The following is a 21,016-nucleotide window of genomic DNA, read 5'->3' on the forward strand; positions in this document are numbered from 1 at the left end:
ACACCGTATATTGGCATGGAGAAAGCCCCTCGATTTTCAATCAAATTCTGAAAAAGTGTTTGGAGACATTGGTCATGCCAGGAAATTCGGTTTTGATGGTTCAGTACATTGATTACCTATTGGTGGCATCAAAGACACAAGAAGCCTGCGTCACTGACACAACTGTTTTATTGAACCATTTGGCAGAAAGAGGACACAAGGTGTCACCAATAAAATAAAAATGTTGTCAACAAGAAGTCCAGTATTTGGGACACAAGATAGAAAGGGGAGTCAGAAAAGTGGTGCCAGAAAGAATAAAAGTGATTTGACAAATGAGTCTAAAACTAAGAAAGAGGTGCAAATGTTTTTGGGAGGGATTGGATATTGTCGCCAGTGGATCAGTGGTTTTTCACTGCTTGCAAAGCCTTTACTATGGTTGACACGAAAAGATGTGACAGATCAGATTGAATGAGATGATGAAAGTTAGGAAGCATTCATAAAACTGAGAGACTGTTTGTGTCAAGCACAGGCATTAGGAATGCCAGACTATACGAAAGAATTTGCTTTGTTCTGTTGTGAAAGGGAAGGATGTGCACTTTCAGTGTTAACCCAGAGACATGGATTGCATACTTTTCTGCCACTCTGGATTCAGTGGCTGCGGCATTGCCTGGCTGCTTAAAAGCAGTATCTACTACTTGGATGAGTTTGGAGCAGTGAATCGATTGTAATGGGACACCCCCAAAAAGTATATGTGCCACATTCAGTTGAGATCCTTTTAACAAGGACTTTTAATTAGCACTTGACCCCTAGTCGACTGACTACGTATGAAAGAGAGATAATGGGTGCTAAAAATGTAAGTGTGATAAGATGCACCACAGTAAATCCGGCAACCTTGTTGCCTGTTCCATACTGCGAAGAAGTAAAAGAGGAGGCTGATCATGATTGTTTGGATGGGACAAAAATGTGTACAAAGCCCAGACCTGACATTCATGATGTCCAGTTGTTTGTCGATGGGTCATGTTTGGGGAAGGAAAATGGAGAATTGAGTTCTGCCTATGCCGTATGTACCGTATCTGCTATCCTGGAAGCATCCAGTCTAGAAGGAGTCAAGTCTGCACAAATAGCCAACTTGATCGCTTTGACAAAAGCATTCAAAATTGGGAACAAACTGAGAGTAACCATATTTACAGATAGTCAATATGGTTTTGGGGTTGTGCACGACTTTGGCCAATTATGGATGCAAAGGGGATTTCTGACTTCTTTAGGTTCTCCTATCAGGAATAGTAAGAATGTCAAAGTACTAGTGGAAGCATTACAATTGCCAAAAGAAATTGCAGTGGTCCAATGTGCTGCACATAAGTCAGAAAATGATTATGTGACACAGGGCTACAGATATGCTGACCAAGTTGCACAATTTTGTGCTCGAAATACAATGTCTTTGACCATAGGGTTTGAGAAAGAAGTTACCAATTGCCAACTAATGTTCTTTTCTGCTTTTGAGACTTGGGATGAAGTAAGAGTTGCAGGATGAGGCAGATGGAAGAGAAAAATAACTCTGGATTAAATCAGGTTGCACAAGTAGTGTTGCCACCGTGCAATGGTTTGAAGTATGTCCTTGTCATTGCATGTCTGTTTTCTCGATGGGTAGAAGCCTATCCCACGAGAAGAAATGACAGTCTCACAGTTGGCAAACTACTATTGAGAGAACCTATCCCTAGGTTTGGATTTCCAGTCACATTGGAATCAGATAGAGGACCTCATTTTAACAATGAGATAATTTGATTAATTTGTACAGTTTTCAAAATTGAGCAGAAATAACATTGTGCCCATCGACCAGAAGCCTCTGGAGTGGTGCAGCAGCTTAATGGCGCAATCAAATCTTGGTTAGGGAAGGTGTGTGCATCCACATCACTGAAATGGCCTGATGCTTTGCCCCTTGTATTGATGAGTCTTAGAAGCATTCCTGACAGAAGGAAGGGATTGAGTCCACATGAGATTCTCATGGGAAGAGCAATGAGACAAGCATTTGTACCTGGAAACAAACTGATGAATATAACTGATGATCTAGTGTTGGACTATTGTAAAGGACTAGCTGATCTGGTACGTTCTGTGTATCATCAGGTTGGAGAAGATGCAACCACAGCACAGCGGAATCAAGCTCATGATTTGAGTCCAGGAGACTGGGTCGTTGTGAAGAAACACTCGAGGAAGACATGTTTAGAACCTAGGTGGAAAGGACCCCATCAAGTTATATTGGTCACGACAACAGCAATGAGGTATGCTGGCTAGCCAAACTGGATCCATGCCAGTCATACACAAAGAGTCCCAAGTCCACTTGAAAGACAAGAACAGCCACTGGTAGAGCCAAGAGAAGAACCAGAAGCTGAAAGTTGTGAAATCGAATTAGTCAGAGATCAGACTCTGAAGAAAACATCGATGATGAACAACTGAGTACCAGTCAAGTAGAGTGGACACCAGTTACTGGGTCTCAGGAAACTGCTGTAAAGATAGAAGAAAGGTAAGAATTTGCAAGACCAGAACAGGTCGAGCAAAGAGCAGAAGAACTTACTACAGAAATTCCAGATAAAGCTCAGTCAAAAGAAAAAGAAGAAAGACTGAAAGGTCCAGAACAAATTCAGCCAACAGAAAAAGAGGGATCAGATAACTCAGAACAAGTTCAGTTAAAAGAAAGAGAAAATAAAAGAACACTCGAAATAGGGGAAGAAGGTGAAAAGGCAGTTCAAACTAAGAGGGTCAGAAAAGGTGATCACTGGCCAAGTGGAGTGAAAAGACTGAGATATTTTCTAAGAAGGAAAACAGGGAGAGAACAAGAACAAGTAAGTGAGGTATCAAGTCAAGCTGAGCAAGAGCAATCAAGAAGAAAAACATTAAGGAAATCGAGAAGAGTAAGAGTTCCAAGGAGAAAATATAAAGCTCCTGAATGGACATATATTATACTCGAGGACTTTGAAAATCTTGATCTGAATGAAGACCAGGAAAATGTCACGATTGAAAGAACCGATGAAAGTAAATTGAGACCACATTAAAAGGAAAAAGACTCTGATAAAGGGTGGAAATTTGTCAAACCAGAGAATAAAAGAAACAAAAGATGAAAGAAATAAAGAAAAGGGGGCAAAGACAAAAAGCTTTGAAGTGTGTGATCACACAAAGCTTTTTTTTTTATTTTTTTATTGAATTTTAGATTCTATCTTCCTTAAGAATTTTTTGGGGAAGAAATAAATTGAGATATTCATTTGATTTCTTTAGTACTAAAAATGACAGAAAAGGAAGTGACTGAACATTCAAAATCTAGTCAAAAAAGAAGATGTATTAAATGTTGTTTGTGTAGTATTGCAATACTAATGTTGATGTGGTTATTGTTAACTGCTCTAATGCTAACTAATAATAGAAATAACACAAATATTAGTGAACAAATGGATGCAGTTACTAAAGGAACTACTACTAAAAATTTGGAGCAAGTGGGTGAGAGCATGTATCATCATGACAAATCGAATAGTGATTCGTCTTTAAATGTATTTACTAAACTGCTTTACGAATATGTTGATACAATGGATGTGAGTGATTGTTACGTTTGCATGAAATTAACTACTTCTGTCTCGGAAGGGGTAACATATCACCATCTTCCTTTAACATATAGTGTGTCATGTAGTGTTGTGTCTAGTTTATTTTATGTAACAGGCAAGTTGCAGTATTACTATTCGAACATGGATTTGGTCTTTTCAGAAATCCCTATTCTAAGAAATATGAACTCAGTGCTTAGTAGTAAAGATGCAGAGTTCATGGGTGAGTTATTTTTAACAACGAACTCAATAGATATAACATATGCACATAAGAACAAATCAACATGCATTTTGCGTGATGAAGAAAAAGATTTTATAAATTTAGTAGAGGAAAGAAGGCAGGATTTCCAAAAGAAGGCTGTTGAGCAGAAGTCACATTGTATGGTAGTTGTTACTTTGGAATACTATTTCCGAAGGTATATCACATAACAAAGAACAATGAAATGGATGTAGAAAGTCAAGGACTAAAGCGAAGTAAAAGACCAGGTTTTTCAGAAATAGTAGGTGTTATATTTGGTGCAATGGTACCGTCAGTTGGAGTCGTACTGAATTCACATAAGATACGTAAATTGTCAACAGTAGTTGATCGTCTATTCACAGATACTGCTGGAAGATTCTTGATGATTAATACCAAAATGGTTGCAATTAGATCTATGGTTATGCAAAATCGACTTGTCCTTGATATATTATTGGCAAAAGAGGGTAGAGTCTGAGGCATGTTGAAAATTCAACACTGCTGTACATATATCCCAGACAAAAGTAAAGGTATTGAGGAATATATTAAGAATATTTCAAAGATTCCTGAAGATTTGACCCAACTGGAGGTTGACGGTGTTTGGGAAGAGACTAAGTAAATGTATTTCTGCTATAGGTAGTTGGTTTTCCACTTTTGGGAGTAGTCTATTAGGAAACATTTTAATATCTATAATTTCAATAGCAATAGTAGCTCTGATGATAATTATGACATATAAGTGTTGAAATGGTAAAACAGGAACAAGAATGGTGGCTGAAATAAAGAATAAGAAAATGAGAAGAAGGAGAAAAAGGGAAGAGATTGAGTTAGAAGAGATAAAAGGAAGTCGATAAGATGAGAGAACAAGACATGAAAGAGAAAAATTAAGAACTTATAGAAACCGACGTAGACACTGAAATTAGATAAATAAAGGTTGGCACTTGGTAATTATGAGTATTTTATGATGCCTCAAAAATGCCATCAGAGGGGGGATTGATGGAGCAAGGATTCAAGAAAACGAAACGTGCTCGGAGAAATCCTTCATCAGCTATCGTGACACACAGACAGAATATCAATACAAGAACTGAGGAGGTCCCAGATGGGACAAAACATGTTGTTTACAACAAAGAAGCATAAGTAAAAAATAAAAGAGAAGATCATGAATAAAGAAACCAACTTTTAAAGAAAAAACACTATTACGTCTGTGACAGACTCTGATCAGAAAAGTCCAACCAGAGACATTATTTTGGCTAGTCGCCACTAAAATTGAGACAAATTCCAAATAGTCCCCATATTATGTAAACAACACTTTGTGTCAGGACTCCAAAAGATGGCTTAACAGTAGCGGGCACAGTGTTGGGCGGAGGTCATGGACCAGGAGAAAGAGTACGGGCCAGAGGCAATGGCTGGACCAGGTTGAATCGGAAAAGGAGTCTAAAGATGGCCGCCGCCTTCTAATCATCGCGGCGGTCTAGTTTATTTCTTTCCCACAGGTGCTCAGAGGCAGTTTGAGGCGCGCGCGCTGGAACAAACGCGCACTTCACCAGAGAATTCACGAACTACGCAGGGTTAATCTATCTCTCCACAGAATTGGAGTAGAGAATATTTCGTCGGGCTTTCGTCCGGTTTTCGTTCGCTACCTCCGTCGGAAGTAGTTAGGAAAGAAAACAGTTAGAGTTCATTCCGAGTATATTGCCAACAAGGAGAAGTTGCTGAGGTGACAGTTGGTGACGCCTTTTCCAAGTGATAAACCAAGGCTGGTGTAAGAAACTCGTCGAAGAATATCCTGGGCTGAAGAGAACTTATAAGCTAAGTGTTCTATAGAATTGATAGAAGATGTCAAGACATATGTGAATATTGTAAATAATATAGACTTGGATAGAACGTACAGAAAGATAACAAAAAAGACGTCAAAATTCCAGCAAGCAAAGGGAAGAACGTTAAGGCATTTCTGAGAGAGAAATATGGTGCAGCTAGAAAGGTCTTAGACTACTACTAGCAAGGAAGTCAGTAACATTAATGAAGAATATCTACAGAAAATAAGTACACACACACACTCAAGTAAGTAGATATACTAATTAAGAGAATAGGTGAGCGTAAGGGTAAATAAGGAAATACTTACATTCGGTGGTATCTCGTTGACAGGTGAATTCCAGAGTGTATGTTCCAAGAGAAGGAAAAGAAATATAGAGGAGAGGCACAGTGCCAGAAACGAAGGGTAGGTCAACATCATAGGAGCAGAATAAATTGGGACACAGTACATGTAGGATATATGTATAACTTGATGCTTAATTTCTAGATTCTCTCAGTCGACACGCAGTCTGCGGATAGAACTAAGAAGCAGACGTACGAGAGAAGACCGTTTCAGGACCAGTCTCTTCTTGTTTATTATTTTATCCACTCCCCTTTCCCCCCCGGGGGTAGATTTGAGGGTCTAGATATTTAACTGGCCCGCAGAAATATCCTTGAAGGGGAGTTGGGAATCAGCATCTCTGTTCCTGTGCAAGACATCAGAAAGAAGAATCTTGTGGCCTTGACACTTTGTTGGTCCTGTTGTTCTGTGCAGCAGCTCTTTTTATTCTGGGTATTTAGATTAGAACAAAAATTGGGTACCATGCAATCTATGATACATTCACACAACTTTTCCGCCTATGAAACAAGAACTCTCCTTACTTTGACAAATTAAAGTTTGAATTTATGTGGCATAGTGCTGGGATTTACACCCATGGCCTTACATAGCATTTACACATGCTTGTGCAAGATATTAAAGATGTTCAAATGAAGCAGCATTAGTAAGTGTCAACGAGTTAGCATGCATTAGGAGCAAAACTGCTTAATTGGTGTGCTATAGTCTTCACAGTATTATATTGTAGGGTGTTATTTCCCAACTCAACTGTGTTCATTTAATTTACTTCAGACAGTAGACAGTAGATAAGGCCGAGTCATTCTTGGCTGGGGCAATCCCTTGGAGCTTCAGGCTCCTCAGAGATACAGTCTGGAGCCCTATTAAACAATTGAGCTATATCTTTAACGATGAAGACAGCTTGTACAATGAGAACTTCAGCTTTTGACGCTTTCATAGGTAACAGATCATTGCTTAACTGCTAATCAATCTTGAACAAGGCAGAAAAAGAGCGCACTAAATAATCCCCCAAAAATTGGCAATTTCTCTCATCCACTTTTGGAGGGAGCAGGCAAATACCATTGTCCAGTTGAGAAGAGCACAAAATACTCCGCACTCTTGGGCAAAAAGGCAGGGGGTCAATAGGGCACTCCCCCCCCTCCCATGGGAGGATGTAAGGGAAAATGCAGTATAAGGACTCTTTGGGAAGGTGGGTGCCAACTAATGCACCCAATCATCTACTAGTGGAGTTGTTTAGGTGTCCTGATGAAAACCCTGACATTGTGTATGTCAGGCGGCAGTGACTAATGCATTTTAGCTCATGAAAGAGGGGCCTTGGAATTTAAGAGATCTGGTAATTGACTAGATGTAATTCAATACACCGTTCGGCATGCAAATACATCACCTTGGGGGGTGTTACCCTCCCCACGGTTAGGGTTTGAACAGGCAAAGTGTGATGTTGGGGATGTTTACATTTTAAGTATTATCTTATGGAATAGCATCTAATCAAATTAAGAAACAGTGTAGTACATTGAAATGTACAGCAGAGAAAAGTAACAGCTTGGTCGTTGGTTAAATGGCTGGATCCTTTTTTGGTTGGTTTCCTTGCACCAGGGGGATCAAAGGCAACATGTGTTCACCCCCTCATGGCACGCAGGGCTGGAGCTTTCTATCACAGATCGCATTGAGACTGGTAACCTTGACTACAGACCTATTGTTACTATAAGACATTGGAATAACTTTAAGATTGAGAGAATAGGGCCTGACCAAAACTTCTGTACATCCTTTCCTACGAAAGCCTTGAAAAAGCCTCAGGCCTGCGCTCCATGGGGGAGTGAAACACGTGTTGGCTGAGATCCTTTGTCACAAGAAAAGCATTAATAAAAGGATCAACCATTTAATTGACGATCACACACATTTTCATATGCTATATTATTTCTTAATTTGATTGGATGCTACTCCATAAGATAATACTTATAGTGTAAACATCCCCGACAACCTTTATCAACACTGACTAATAGACTGCTAACTTTATGCAAGTCGTGGGTGCTCAAGAACCCAAATGCCCCCGAACTCTGAGCAAGGTGAGGTCAAAGACTGAAACCCCCTACCCTTGAACTCAATACAGGCTGGGTTAAGCACACAGAATAACGTGCATCAGATAGCTCTATCCCAGGTCTCCATAACCCTCCAGAAAAATAAGGCAAAGGAGGGCTTGGAGAGCTATCACTAGCCCCCAGTACCCTGTTCAAAACAGCAAGGTGGGCATATACTGGAAATCAGGGTCTCATAAAACATTAGAGAAACCATACATCTTTAAAGTCAGATGATGCAATGGTGATCATGGCACAAACCTCAAATATAATGTATTAAACCAGTGAAGCTACTACCTTCAATTTAGTTCCTTCCCCCACCATGCTCACTTAAACTAATCTCACAGTCCAGTATACACTCTTTCCAACATTAGATATGTTTTCACAAGTACAAAGACACATTATGCAAAATCACAAATTATGTATATAATGAAAACATACGGACACCCACATTTAGGAGGGCAAATATGTTTAACAACACAATATAAGAATTGGTACTTGTAAAGCTATATTCTTGACAACATAGAACATTATACAATACAATCTTAGCAGTTCTTCACAAATGGTCCTGGATAAATACCAGTTTATGTTCATTATGTACAAGCCTGTATTTAGTATTCGAGGAACGTGCATAACATGCATGTGGTTAAACAAACATAAAACGACTTGCCTTCATCACCATCATCTCCAAAGGGGTAGAAGAGGGCCACTGCCAGGTTGATAAACACAGCCAAATTGAAGGAAATACTTCCCCACAGAGAAATGTGTCTGGAGAACCAGAATAATCCTGGGTTATCTAAAAGAAGAAAAGAACACTGTTGAATGGTCATATACAACAAGCAGAAGTCAAGCAACATTAAGAAGCAACACATGCATGCCTGCTCAGGAAGCATGAGAGGAGTAATAGTAATTATATTGTAATGAGCATGAAGGAAAACCTTTGCCTATGAGCATTTAAAGTTTTTGGGGCTCATGAAAGAGCAGTCCAATTGCAGAACCTATTCTAACATCTGAAAATCAACTGTAAGTGAGGGCCTATATGTATGTTCATACATTACACTAAGTTTCAAAATGACAAACTTATCAGTCTCTGCTAATTTGTCATTTTGGTACAGCACCCAGGTGGATGATTGCCTGCTCAGAATGTTATTCATTTTGTGAGGGGAAGATGAAGTGTGTTGGAGGGCACCTGAGAAAGTGATTGGTTTAGAGACGGGAGGTTGAGAAGTACAGTTGATGCTAAATACAAAAAAATAATTAGGTGCTATTTTAGTGCTTTCTAAATCTTCTAAAAGTTAGTGGGAAGGCACGTTGCCCTAATCCTGCCCCAACCCAGTCATCTTTAAAACAAGAAATACTTACATATCCCATAGGAATCAGGTGAAATGGGACATTAAAGTAATATGCAAGGGTTCTGCAACGTGTTTGAGATCAGAAGGCCCTCCCTCTGCCAGGAGGCACTATTGGCCTTGTAAAGAGAGCTTTGCAGGATATGGCCCATTTTAGATCATTATCTCAGGAGAAAACACTTCAGAGGCTACTGTTAAATAAATGCCGGGGTTATAAATTTGTTAACTGCAATGAGAAAATCCCCAAGTCAATTCACAGGTACCACCTACAATGAAGCAAGCAACTACTACTGAAGATGTTCTTGCATTAGATATTGTGAGAGCGTTTTTAATCATTCAAAATAATGCTTGATTTAGATGTGTTTAAGATAGCCGGACTACTCTCAACCAGCTTGCATTGACATCATTTCACATTTTCAGGAAGAAAATGTACTTTTATTTTACGGGAATGAACATTCTCCACGTGCATCCGTTTCTCTGTGCACTTTTCCATTTCAGAAAATCATCAAAATAAAAGCCTAATTCGTTGTAAGGTTTATTTTATAAACAGTAATTGTATTAATGTGCCTTCCTCCAAGGAAGCCATGTCCAGGACGTTCTTGTATGGTGTAATTTTCAAGGCCCTTTTTTTTAGGTTTGAACAAAAATACATTTTAACCAATAAAGGTGTTATTGTTTAAGTCACACTAATGCACTGCCATCTCCTTCATTTAATATGCACACCACTTTACGATATGCAGCACAGTAAGTGCGTATTAAATATATTGTTTTTTATGTATCTAATCTATTTGAATGTTAATTGGTCTGTGGCTTGTAACATGGCTTTCTTTGCCTAAGATCCTACAAATGATATGTGCTAGAGCTTTTGAACTTGCTTGTCAGCCTGTCTACTGTCTTATACTTAGACCTTTCTTCTTTTCCTAACTGAGCAGACTTTATGTCAGTCTGTCTGATGCTTTTAACTTAGCATTTGTGGCTCACTCTTTAGAGCCAGACTCAATATCAGTTCTATTACTTAACTATACTTTGGTTTTGGCTACTACTTGCTTTAGAGAGATCCTTATGTTAATTCTCTTGCTTTATTGGATTTTGACTTATTAAGATTGCTAATTCTGCATTATTTAACTAACAACCTCTTGCCGTCTGTAATGATCCTAATTTTGAATAAACTTGTATGGTTTATACTTGAAATTTTGTCTTCTGGAGGTTGAATTTAATGGCAAAGGGCAAGACTAAGACAGCCCCAATCCTACGTCTCGACCCTCGAATATCAACAGCATGATCGAGAATGAGAAAACCAAGGGCATTATGCCCAATTGTCTAACTATAAAAGAACGAACACACATGTTATCTTAATTTATTATCAATAAACCTTTGCAAATAGCATGTACCATGAAAATTGCTTCTTGTTGAGATCACCCTTTTTGGTAATTCATAACAGGAAACTCTGATGGTCTTTCTATGACTACATGATTAAGAAAAATATGTATGACAAAGGCATAGAAACAGAGGAACTCTCCCAGGTTCCTTTGTTTTGCATAATACTTAAAGGGATTATCTATCAGAATTTTCTGTCTCCCGTAGAGAAATCATTATTCTAATTTTTGATGTGAAAAGCGATAATATCAGAATTTATAAGGAGTTACCGAAACAGTATACAATGCACACCTACATTAATTACATGGTTTGATACCATGTATATAAGTCTGCCATGTACATAAGATATAAGCCTAATCACAATAAATAATACACATGCTGATGCACAGGATGTAAATGCTAAATTATTACCATTGTTGTGTGTTGGAAAAAGGCATGCCTCACAAGAAGGGATGTCCATTCTCTCCCTCTGCAATGGTAATAAACAGCATATTACACTCAATGCATTTGCATATATGGTTTATACCATGGCAGTATTTCATGTGTATTTGCTTTAACAAGTTTTTCATCAATGACAAGGTGACAAGGGGTTATGTTTGTGCAGTAAGGTACATTCATTTTGAAAAGGCCTCATGACTATTAGCAGAGTTTTTCCCTGTGCAAAATAATTGTAACATGCAATACGTGAGATAGGGAACAGTGTTAATATATCTGACTTGCAATAGAAAACTGAAATTTTACATCTGTACTTATAGTAGTAAATGCGTGCAAATGTATTATAACAGCTGATATAAATAATGTGCCATGGGGCACCATTTAATTTCACTGCCATGGCATTAACAATAATCTTAGTCTAATAATAACAATTAAATTACTGGTACACTTCAAAACTTACATTTGGGTGCATAGGATTTAATTTGTTGCCAGAACATGTGCAAATAAATATTTATATCTATCTAGTGCCCACAAGATCACAGGACGTATGGATGAATAATACATAAAATCGGATCATGAATTGACTCTGAAACACACAATTATTTTGAGGTATATAATTATGCGTTTTCAACTGGTTTGCAAACACTATTATATAATGCAATCCATTTCTTACTTAGCGTTGTATGGACTAGCATGTTTGGGCGAAAACACTCTTGTTCGATTATTCAACATTTATGAAGCTTTAGATGATAAAACCTACTTTGAAGAGACTCCACATGTCACTTACTTTGCATCACTTGTTGACACTGGGCTTGCACCTTTAGCATCACATTGGGCCAATAGTTACTACCGTCTACATTCTTACACTGCATAACCATACAGCACCTCTTTCTGAAGGACCAGACTACGCCAGAAATTAGAGTCATATTATGTGATACTTTCTTTGTATAATTTACAAATGTTCATACTCACTCCTTATTTTCCTCTGCCATTTCATTTCATTGTACAGATCCTCAGTCTGTTGGAAGAAGTCATTCACTTTGCTTCCTTGTTCATCTCTTTCTGTTGAATTGAAAACGCGGCGCATTGATTCTCGAGTGAGATATTCGCAAATGTTTGGCACTGGAAAGACAATTTGCTCCATCGTCCTATCATGGCGAACAATCTGGAAAAGGCATATCCAAAAAGCTGATATTAGACTATTTTCATATTCAAAGCATCAAATCCAGCAGACAAGTGTTCGACTCGCTAACAGATAAGGACATTATTAAAACAGTTAGGACAGTGCAAGAATGGGGTGCGACTGCGGCTAGCACCTGATCTAAGTGCTTACACATTATAGAGATCTTTAACAGAAACAACATTACTTAAACCAACTTTTAAAAAATAGTACGTAGTACCAGCAGTCAGAAATGTTAAAATAAAAATCCAACTTATACTTGGGAATTTCTTTTTGGGGGGTTTCTGTGTCTTTGCAGTGGCTACACGTGGCACACTGAACCATCTTTGGGGTGTTTTAAACGTCAAATGGGCTCACACCCATGGATTCTCCTCTTGGTCCAATATCTGCTATCTGTTCTATTTGTTAGTACACAGAGCCTTTTACTTATTCCCCTAAGATTAAGCATAGAGAAGCGAGCATGTCCTACATTCAGGTACCAAAGGGATGTGGACCTTACGCTACGTTATTGTTGCCCGTGACCGCCTACACAGCAACACCTAACTAAACAGCACTGCAGTTGTAGGCAGTGAAATGTCCGTAGGCAAGGTGGGAAGGTGATACGGGGTGGGGTGAGGGGGCGTAAAAAAAAAGAAAACAAAAATCTCCTCAGGGCAAGCAGCAGCCTCAAGACTGAGTTGGTGTTTGCACCTCAGTGAAATGTCTGCAAATCGGTTCAAAGATTGTGACCTTGACCACCTCCCACACATCACGATGCTAGTACCAACTCTCATGGCTAACCTCCATCTTCAGTGCCACTTTTAAGGATTTTTCAGCTTTGTCTGATGGAGATTTCACTGTTCTTTATAGACCTGGAGTCAATTAAAAATCCCACTGTCTGCATGTGAGAAACAACCTAATTCAACTGAAATTAAGACTCAGATGAAAAACACGGACAACAGGTGAACATTATAAAGCGTTATTAATGCATAGGGCTGGAAAAAATATGGTCCAATACATATTGCATGGGCTTAAAGGCTAAATGGTGCCCAGAATGTACAAATTACATACCACCCCAAAAAGCACCATAACAGTGACTTGCAGACGTTTTAGGAGTGCATGAAATTTTATTTAAATGTTTGCTAAAATAAATCATTTTGATTATCGAAAAGTATGTAACATTGAAACAGGAAACTAAATTATAACAGATTGCAGAGGCAAGAAAGAAAAAGGTAGAAGCACAATTTTGCTTTATGTCAGTAATGGTTGCACAAGTGCTGCGTAACTAAAATCTCTGTTGAAAACGGAAATTACATTAGAATAATAACATATAGGATATGATTGACATAGCAATGTGTGAGAATTATTTTTTGCAATATATCTGTATCAAGTAGAAGAGTGAACAATATTGCATTTATGTGTTTAAAGAAATGGCACACATATGAACGATTGTAAACCATTGTAAAACATGATTGAATTCAAATACCCTACACTTAACTAGAGGGATAACAAATATTGGCAAAGCCAATAAGTCTCTGCTCTAAAAAGCTGAGCTACTGGCTTTGCTAATGCTTTTTGCACAGCATGTAAATGTATGACACAAGATGCATGCATACACATGGCAGCCAATCTTGCAGTGGTCTTATTTTAATAATGAAAATCCATACAAAGATGGGCAACAATGTGTAATATACATTATGATGTGTATGTATGTGTCAAGAAATGTGGCAGTCATTTTTATTTACCAGTCTAACATGGTGGATATCTGTACTAGAATGGATTTTTTTAAAGAAAAGTGAAAAACAAGAGCATGTGAGTGCAGCACATTGTAAGTAGGCCTGGGCGGTAAATTCTGTTCTGCTCGCAGACTTTGGGTAATTTCGCGTTACGCGGAGAACGCGGAATTGCCACGCGATCCGCAGCTTCGCGGAATTATTTGCTTGTTCACGCTTTCAAAATGCGTGATATTTCCCCCCGAGCATGCAAACAGCGTTAGCAAACAGAAAAAAAAGCATTGCGAATGGGCGGAACAAGCAATTCCACGTGTTCGTGGAATGCTGCGTGCTCGCAGAGATTTTTATGCAAAGTCCGCTCACCCCTAATTGTAAGTGCGGGGCTCTCGAAAAAATCAATAAATACAAATTTACAACAGGTGGTGGGGCAGAGAGCATTAAGGGTGGGACAGTTACAGCAGAGCAAGTGGTGGTAGGCTGAGAACTAGCAGGGAGGAACAAGAAAACACATGCATTCCATCTAATGTGGAATAACAAGGAACGCAAGCAAAGGCAAAAACATCTCACCTCTTCAGCTCTAAAATGCTGAGCTATTGGGTTTGCTTGCGTTTTTTAATGATTACATGCAAGTGCAGGCATCAAGACGCATGTGCACACATGGCTGACAACCTTGGAATGGCTTTTCTGCTGAAGAATATCCACTGTAAGATGGCCGCTGAGGCATATGGATTTGTCTTGCCTGCATATCATGTGCATGCGCAGACGTCTTGACACAGGTGGTCCTTTATAATTTACCAATCTAACATAACTGACGGCCATTGTAGACAGGTAGATTAAAATGAAAAAAGGTAAAAAGCTTAAGCATTGCTTTAAAGGGAGCGAGTGGCCAGACAGTCATTTGTAGCTGCTGAGCATGCGTACAAAAACATATTTACATATATTCATATAAACATATATTTATATAAATATATAGTTATATATAAATACATTAATAACTATATATTTATGAATTTAATTATTCTTATGCGGAATGGGTAGTGGGGCAGCAGGGTTGAATTGAGAAAGAGAGTGGCCTGAAGCACTTTAAAATTAAACATAAAAATTAAGAAAAATATAAAAACATGGGGCAGGGACGGGAAACGAGATAGAGAACATCGGGGACAAGGAAGAGTGAAGAGGGTGTTTACAAAGAGAAAAAGAGGGAGAGAGAGCAAGGAAACAGGTACTCTAATGGAGCGTTTAAACCAACATAAAACAAAGAGTCCCTTCATGTATGCAGGTTAATGATACAACTCATCCAATCAGAATAGTGCGAGTCCGAAATGCTCCTGGGTGGGACAAACAATTGAACAGGGAGAAAAGCCCTTGAATCAAGAGCAGACAACTGAGATAGCCAACAGAGCCATCCAATTCATGATCCTAAGTCCACTCTAAGTATATGTTAAGTCCTGGAAACAATTGTTCTGCGAACAGTTGTCTGCACCCAAGACCTTTTTTGATGTGAACTCAACAAAACCTATAGGAAAAAGGTGTAGTTAAAATACATTTGTACTTGCAACTGAAAACACGGAAATTTGAATTCTAAGGTGAAATATATTTTTACCTTAATGCCTTCATTGATCATCATGCATATACAATAGATTAAACCAGCATGAAATGTCTTTTAAAATAGTAAATAATTCCCACTGTGGGAAATGTATCGAACAGTGATCATAGGATAAAAAAGTGTATCCCTCATAAGACATTGAATGTGTATTGAATACACGGATCGCATCATAACCTGTGATGACACAATCCGTTATATATGTGCGGTGGCTCTAATGAGTGCTCTGAATTTTCTGCAAGACACTGAGTTTGAAACCTGTGAGGAATGGGGTGCTGTGTGTACGATGAATGTCACCTCAATCCTGTAATGCTAGGTTTTCAACTTAATAGTCAAAAGTTTTATGCACTTGTTTGCCTACAAAATGGCAATCATTTTTTTTTTTTTTTTTTAAAAGAGGTTCCGACAATTTACATCAGCAAGCAAGTGAGGAATGCAAATCTATGTTCAAAGAGGTGAAGGGTTTAAGGTAATTTAAAACTGGACATTAAATTAATACAATTAGCAGAAACATTACACCTTGGCGCATTTAAATGAAGATATTGATTTTATGCATTTCTGGTAAATTCTCTATTTGATTGTTTGTGGGAATATTACGCCTATAATTGGGTAATTGTATGTCATTTGAATTAAGACAATGATAATGAAACGTCTTTAACAGTTTTAATCAAAGGTCAGCAGGAGAAAAGTTACAATAGATTTGAATAGATGGACAGATAAGGACTTTTGAAGAATATCACCTTCTTTGATCGTGGTTACATGAGCAACTAAAAGGGCTTCGAACCGACAATGTAGAGAATTTAAATAAACATATTACCCTGCAGAGTAAATAAGAAATGGAAGCCCTGTAGATGCATTACTTTAAATAAACTGAAGTATTAATGATCACAGGAAAATATCCCCAAAATACATTTAAAGAATGTTATAGTAGGTGGAATTTCGTAAATCCCACTTAGACATTTGTAAATTACATTCTACTTATAGGCACTACAGTGCTGGAATTGGAGAAAAATTACTACGGAAACGCATAATTTGGCAGTCAATGTTTGGTCAAAAGAAAGGAGGTGGAGTCACAAGGGGAAGAGCCATGAAAAGGAGGGTCTGACATTCAACTTATACATTTAGTTTATGTTAACACTCTGCCTCAAAGAAATTGGGAACAAAGGCAAGTGTGAGAGTAGGTCTGATCAGGTTGAATTGGTCAAAAGGCTGTACTTTAGGAAATGTTTTACTTGCTGCAGCGATCTTTGTGTGCCCAGCAAATCTATGCGGATAACAATAATTTTGTTAAGATGTACAAGTTACTTACCTTCGATGTATCTGGTAGACGATTCTAGCCGCAGATTCCTTAACGTAAAATTATCCCCAGGCATGAGACTGGACCCGGAAAACTTTCTTGCCCGGCATCTCTGCATGCCGGGGTGGTGGTACCTCGCGACTCCGCCTGGACGTCCTCTGCGGGTGTGACGTCAGCGAGGTCACAGAAGCCCCACCCCGGCGCGCTGACATCAGTTTGCTTCGGAGAACTTTTCCGCGCCACAATGCGGAGCCATCACAACAAAACTGAGGAGAACATATGAACAGTGTGCGAAAAAAACAGAGAAACAAGAAGAGAGAGACAAAAGGTGAGGAACAGCACCCGGTGGCACCGAGGCACCAGGAGGCTACAACATGAAAGCCAAAGCAGGGAAAGAGCAGAGCACCTCTGAGGAACAGCTGTGCAAGCCAATGTGAGAGCTCCGGGCAGTACCAAAGTATCAGAAGGCCACAGCCACAAAGCCACAGCAGGGAAAGCGTAAAGCACCACCCTGTGGAACCACCACACAAGCCAAGGTGATAGCCAGTCTGGAGGCACAAGCATTGGAAGCGCCATAAGAGAAAGAGAGAGAGACTGCAACCACAGACCACACAGCGATGGGCCACAAGCCCAGAACAGAGGAGCAACAGCCATCCACCCCCAGACTACACAGTCAAGGAGGGCCGTAGCCCCTGAAAGGAGCAGGGGGCCAAGGACAGGCCAAAGAACCCCCAACGTAGCAGACCATAAGGGGATCAGAAACTGTAACAACAAAGGGAAAAAAGAGCAAAAGCAAGCCCCTACACTGGAGAGAAACCAGCTGGAGGGAGGATGATGGAAAGAAAACGAAAAGGACCCCCACAGAAGACAAACCACCCAGAGGGAGGCGTGCGCAGAAAACCAAGCTGAGGGTCTTCGCAGAACAGGGAGGAAGGGCGCGTCGTGAAGGAATTTGCGGCTAGAATCGTCTCTACCAGATACATCGTTACCGAAGGTAAGTAACTTGTACATCTGATAGAGACTACTAGCCGCAGATTCCTTAATGTAGAATAGATACCGTAGCCATACCCAGAAGGGAGGAGGGGCTGCGAGAGAGCCTCCCCACCAGGAGAGACCCAGGGCCCCAGAAGGGGACATGTCACAAGGACAAGAAGGAAAAGGTCAGGAGATCCTAAGCCCAAACAAGGGAGAGCGCCCAACACCCCCCAGGGGCAGACAGCGCCCCAAAAGTCTCGAGGAGCACAAGGGTCACCTCGAACCCCAGAGATAGACAAGAGCTGAAAACACCTTGGCCACAAGCAGCGGGCAGGGCCGGAACGGCTCCACCACCAACAGCACAGGCGGATGAAGAAAAGCACCGTTGCGCAAAGCCCCAGCGGAACCAGAGGCAGGGACGCAAGGGAACACATCAAAGAGCACAGCAGTGAAGTAGAACAAGCAAGTCTGCCGGGTAAGCGCCGCCAGCAGCAGCAGCACCACCACCACGGAACAGCGCAACCAGAACAAGGCAGACGGCAGCCGAAAGAAGAGGCCAGGAAGGGCCAGGCCACACCCCAAGTAAGGGGCCGGCCCAGAAACCCACTGACCCGCGAAGAAGGGGAGGAGACCGGCAGAAAAGAAAGAAAGAGAGAGAAAGAGGACGGGCCCAAGCTGGCCACCAGAACACAGAAGCCAAGGTAATCAAAAACCTCTGGGGCAGCAGACATAGAAGCAAGCCAAAACACATGACAAAAACGCAGAACCGCCATAACACGATGCCGCAGACCGCAGGCCAGACCGGCCGAGCGACGCTGTGACAAGGAGAAGGACGGACCCAGCGCAAGCTGCACCAAGACACATGGCAAGAAGATCGCACCCGCGACATACCGTGACGCCATGGAGAGCAAGGAGCCCGAAAAGGGGACCACACCTCCCTAACACAGGACAGAGCTATATAATAGCTACCAGTACCCCACATAGGGTAAGTTACGTCCCAAGAACTATGGGAACTCCTCTTAGGAAACATAGCCCGCAGCAGAGGACAAAACAGAAAGACCTGCAGAAAAAACCAGCAGACGGCTTACCAAGCAGCCAATAAAGAAGATGCAGAAGGCCTAATCTCATGGCCTACCGGGTTACCAACAGCCAAAACAAGTCAACAAAGGGCCGAACCAGCAGCCAACAGTACCAATGGCCCAACAAAAGGACCCCCAAAGGCACATCAACCATATAGAACACACAACCTGGGCTACCCGTTACATGGCCCCAGGAAAACAACGGAAGAACACCTCCCAAAACACAGAACAACAGTCAGGTCACTGAGGAGGAGGAGGAGGGCAAAGCCCCGCAAGAAACCTCTGAATAGCAGAATCCGCAGGGGCGTGAAACAACAGAGCGCCATCAAAGGGGAGTTCAAGCAGCCATTCTCTAACGTTCTCAGGGAAAACACTATCCCGTAGCCAGGCATGGCGATGAAGGGCCACCGAAGTAGCCATGGTACGACCAAGCACCTCCGAAACCTCCAGAGCAGAGCGAAGAATAAACGCCGCCAGCTCCCGCCCATCCAACACATGGTGCCGCAGATCAACGCAGGCACCCTCGTGAGAAGCGGAAGACATAAGGGACTCCGCCGAATCCCATAAGCAAGAAGTGGCTCTGGCCAACACACAAATAGTGTTAAGGGCCTGCAAAGCAGCACTGGAGGAGGCGAAGATGTTGCGCCCCCAGGAATCTAACCAGCGGGCCTCCCGTGACGGGGGAGACAACACAGAGGGCAAGGAGGGAAAGGCAGTCTGTAAAAGAGGGCCCCTGATAGAAGGGTGCTTCCCCAAACACCACATACAGATGGAGTGAGGATCCGTCGCCAACATCTGGCATGTGCAAAACGAGCACGTCTTGAAGCCCGAAGGCATTCGCACACTGTACCCAGGAAAACGCTAAGCGTAAAAAGAAGGCCTGAAACGGGCCAGGAACACGATCTGGGTCCGCGTTGCACGCGGAAAAGAAGAAAACCGATGTCAGTGCGCCGGGGTGGGGCTTATGTGACCTTGCTGACGTCACGCCCGCAGAGGACGTCGGGGCGGAGTCGCGAGGTACCGCCCCCCGGTGCGCAGAGATGCTGGGCAAGAAAGATTTCCCGGTCCAGTCTCACGTCTGGGGATAATTCTACGTTAAGGAATCTGTGGTTAATGCGGTTGCTGAAGAGATCTGTGTTTTGTTTAGTCACAGTTTTGACTCATAATTTAGCACAGAAGGTTAATGTGTCTTCTGCAAAGAACTATGTGTAACACGCTGATCACATATTTTTATTTTAAGTAGACAGGTTAGAAGGGTTACTGCTTTTAACACAGATAATATTGTTAGTTGCAGTTCACAGGTTGAAATCCTTCTAATACAGCACAGTGAGCTATGAACCAGCATCAAGCAGCTGCATGCAAGCTGCAAGGCATGTGTTTAGAACCTTTTTCTCTTAAACTGTTACTAATGTAAGGCTCCTAAGAAGGGTTCTTTTGGGTAGCAATAAGACTTTATACACAGACAATCTCATCAGGACATTTGTTTCTTCCGACCATGCACTCTTAAGTCATAAGGCCTACCAGTAAAGACGTTATGTATCTCCTACCCATTGAAAACCTCATTGCCCAATGCAACATTTCCTGTACATTGATTTTACACGTTTGATTGATACTAAGTAGCACACTGCTTTTCTCTTTGAAGGAAAGACGAGCTCCTTGATGTTTACAGTGCCTTAAAAATCCTCCTTCCCAAGAAAGGGCACTGCTGTTCTGGACCCCATCATTCGCTGCTTTTAATCAATCAATCAGGATTTATAAAGAGTGCCTAATCCCGCAATTGGGTATCCAGGCGCTTGTAATGCTTTACTCCCGGGCTATCGATAATGTTTTCTGTCCTAGAGACAAGGCTCACTAGAATGTTGTACATTTTAAGTCTATGTACTTTTCTCTATATTGAATATTTGTGTTTGCATGTACACGTCCTACTCCACAACCTGTAAACCGCTCTGATATCCTCGGCGGTCATGATCGCGCTATATAAAACTTTCTAAATAAAAGAATA

At 40.9% G+C, this 21,016-nt stretch overlaps 1 protein-coding gene across 4 annotated transcripts in view; it reads right to left on the reverse strand.

Moving 5' to 3' along the window:
• The window catches only part of ITPR2 (inositol 1,4,5-trisphosphate receptor type 2), a 1,506,646-nt gene that overhangs the window by 215,578 nt on the left and 1,270,052 nt on the right, over window positions 1-21,016 (reverse strand). For all 4 annotated transcript variants that reach the window (XM_085652787.1, XM_085652785.1, XM_085652786.1 and 1 more), the window contains exons 47-48: window positions 12,141-12,333; window positions 8,678-8,803 (exon numbers count right to left, since the gene is read on the reverse strand). In XM_085652787.1, the coding sequence (XP_085508913.1) occupies window positions 8,678-8,803; window positions 12,141-12,333 (319 nt within the window). The remainder of the gene's footprint in view (window positions 1-8,677; window positions 8,804-12,140; window positions 12,334-21,016) is intronic.

Source organism: Triturus cristatus, chromosome 4_1, assembly GCF_964204655.1.
Source record: "Triturus cristatus chromosome 4_1, aTriCri1.1, whole genome shotgun sequence".
NCBI lineage: Eukaryota > Metazoa > Chordata > Amphibia > Caudata > Salamandridae > Triturus > Triturus cristatus.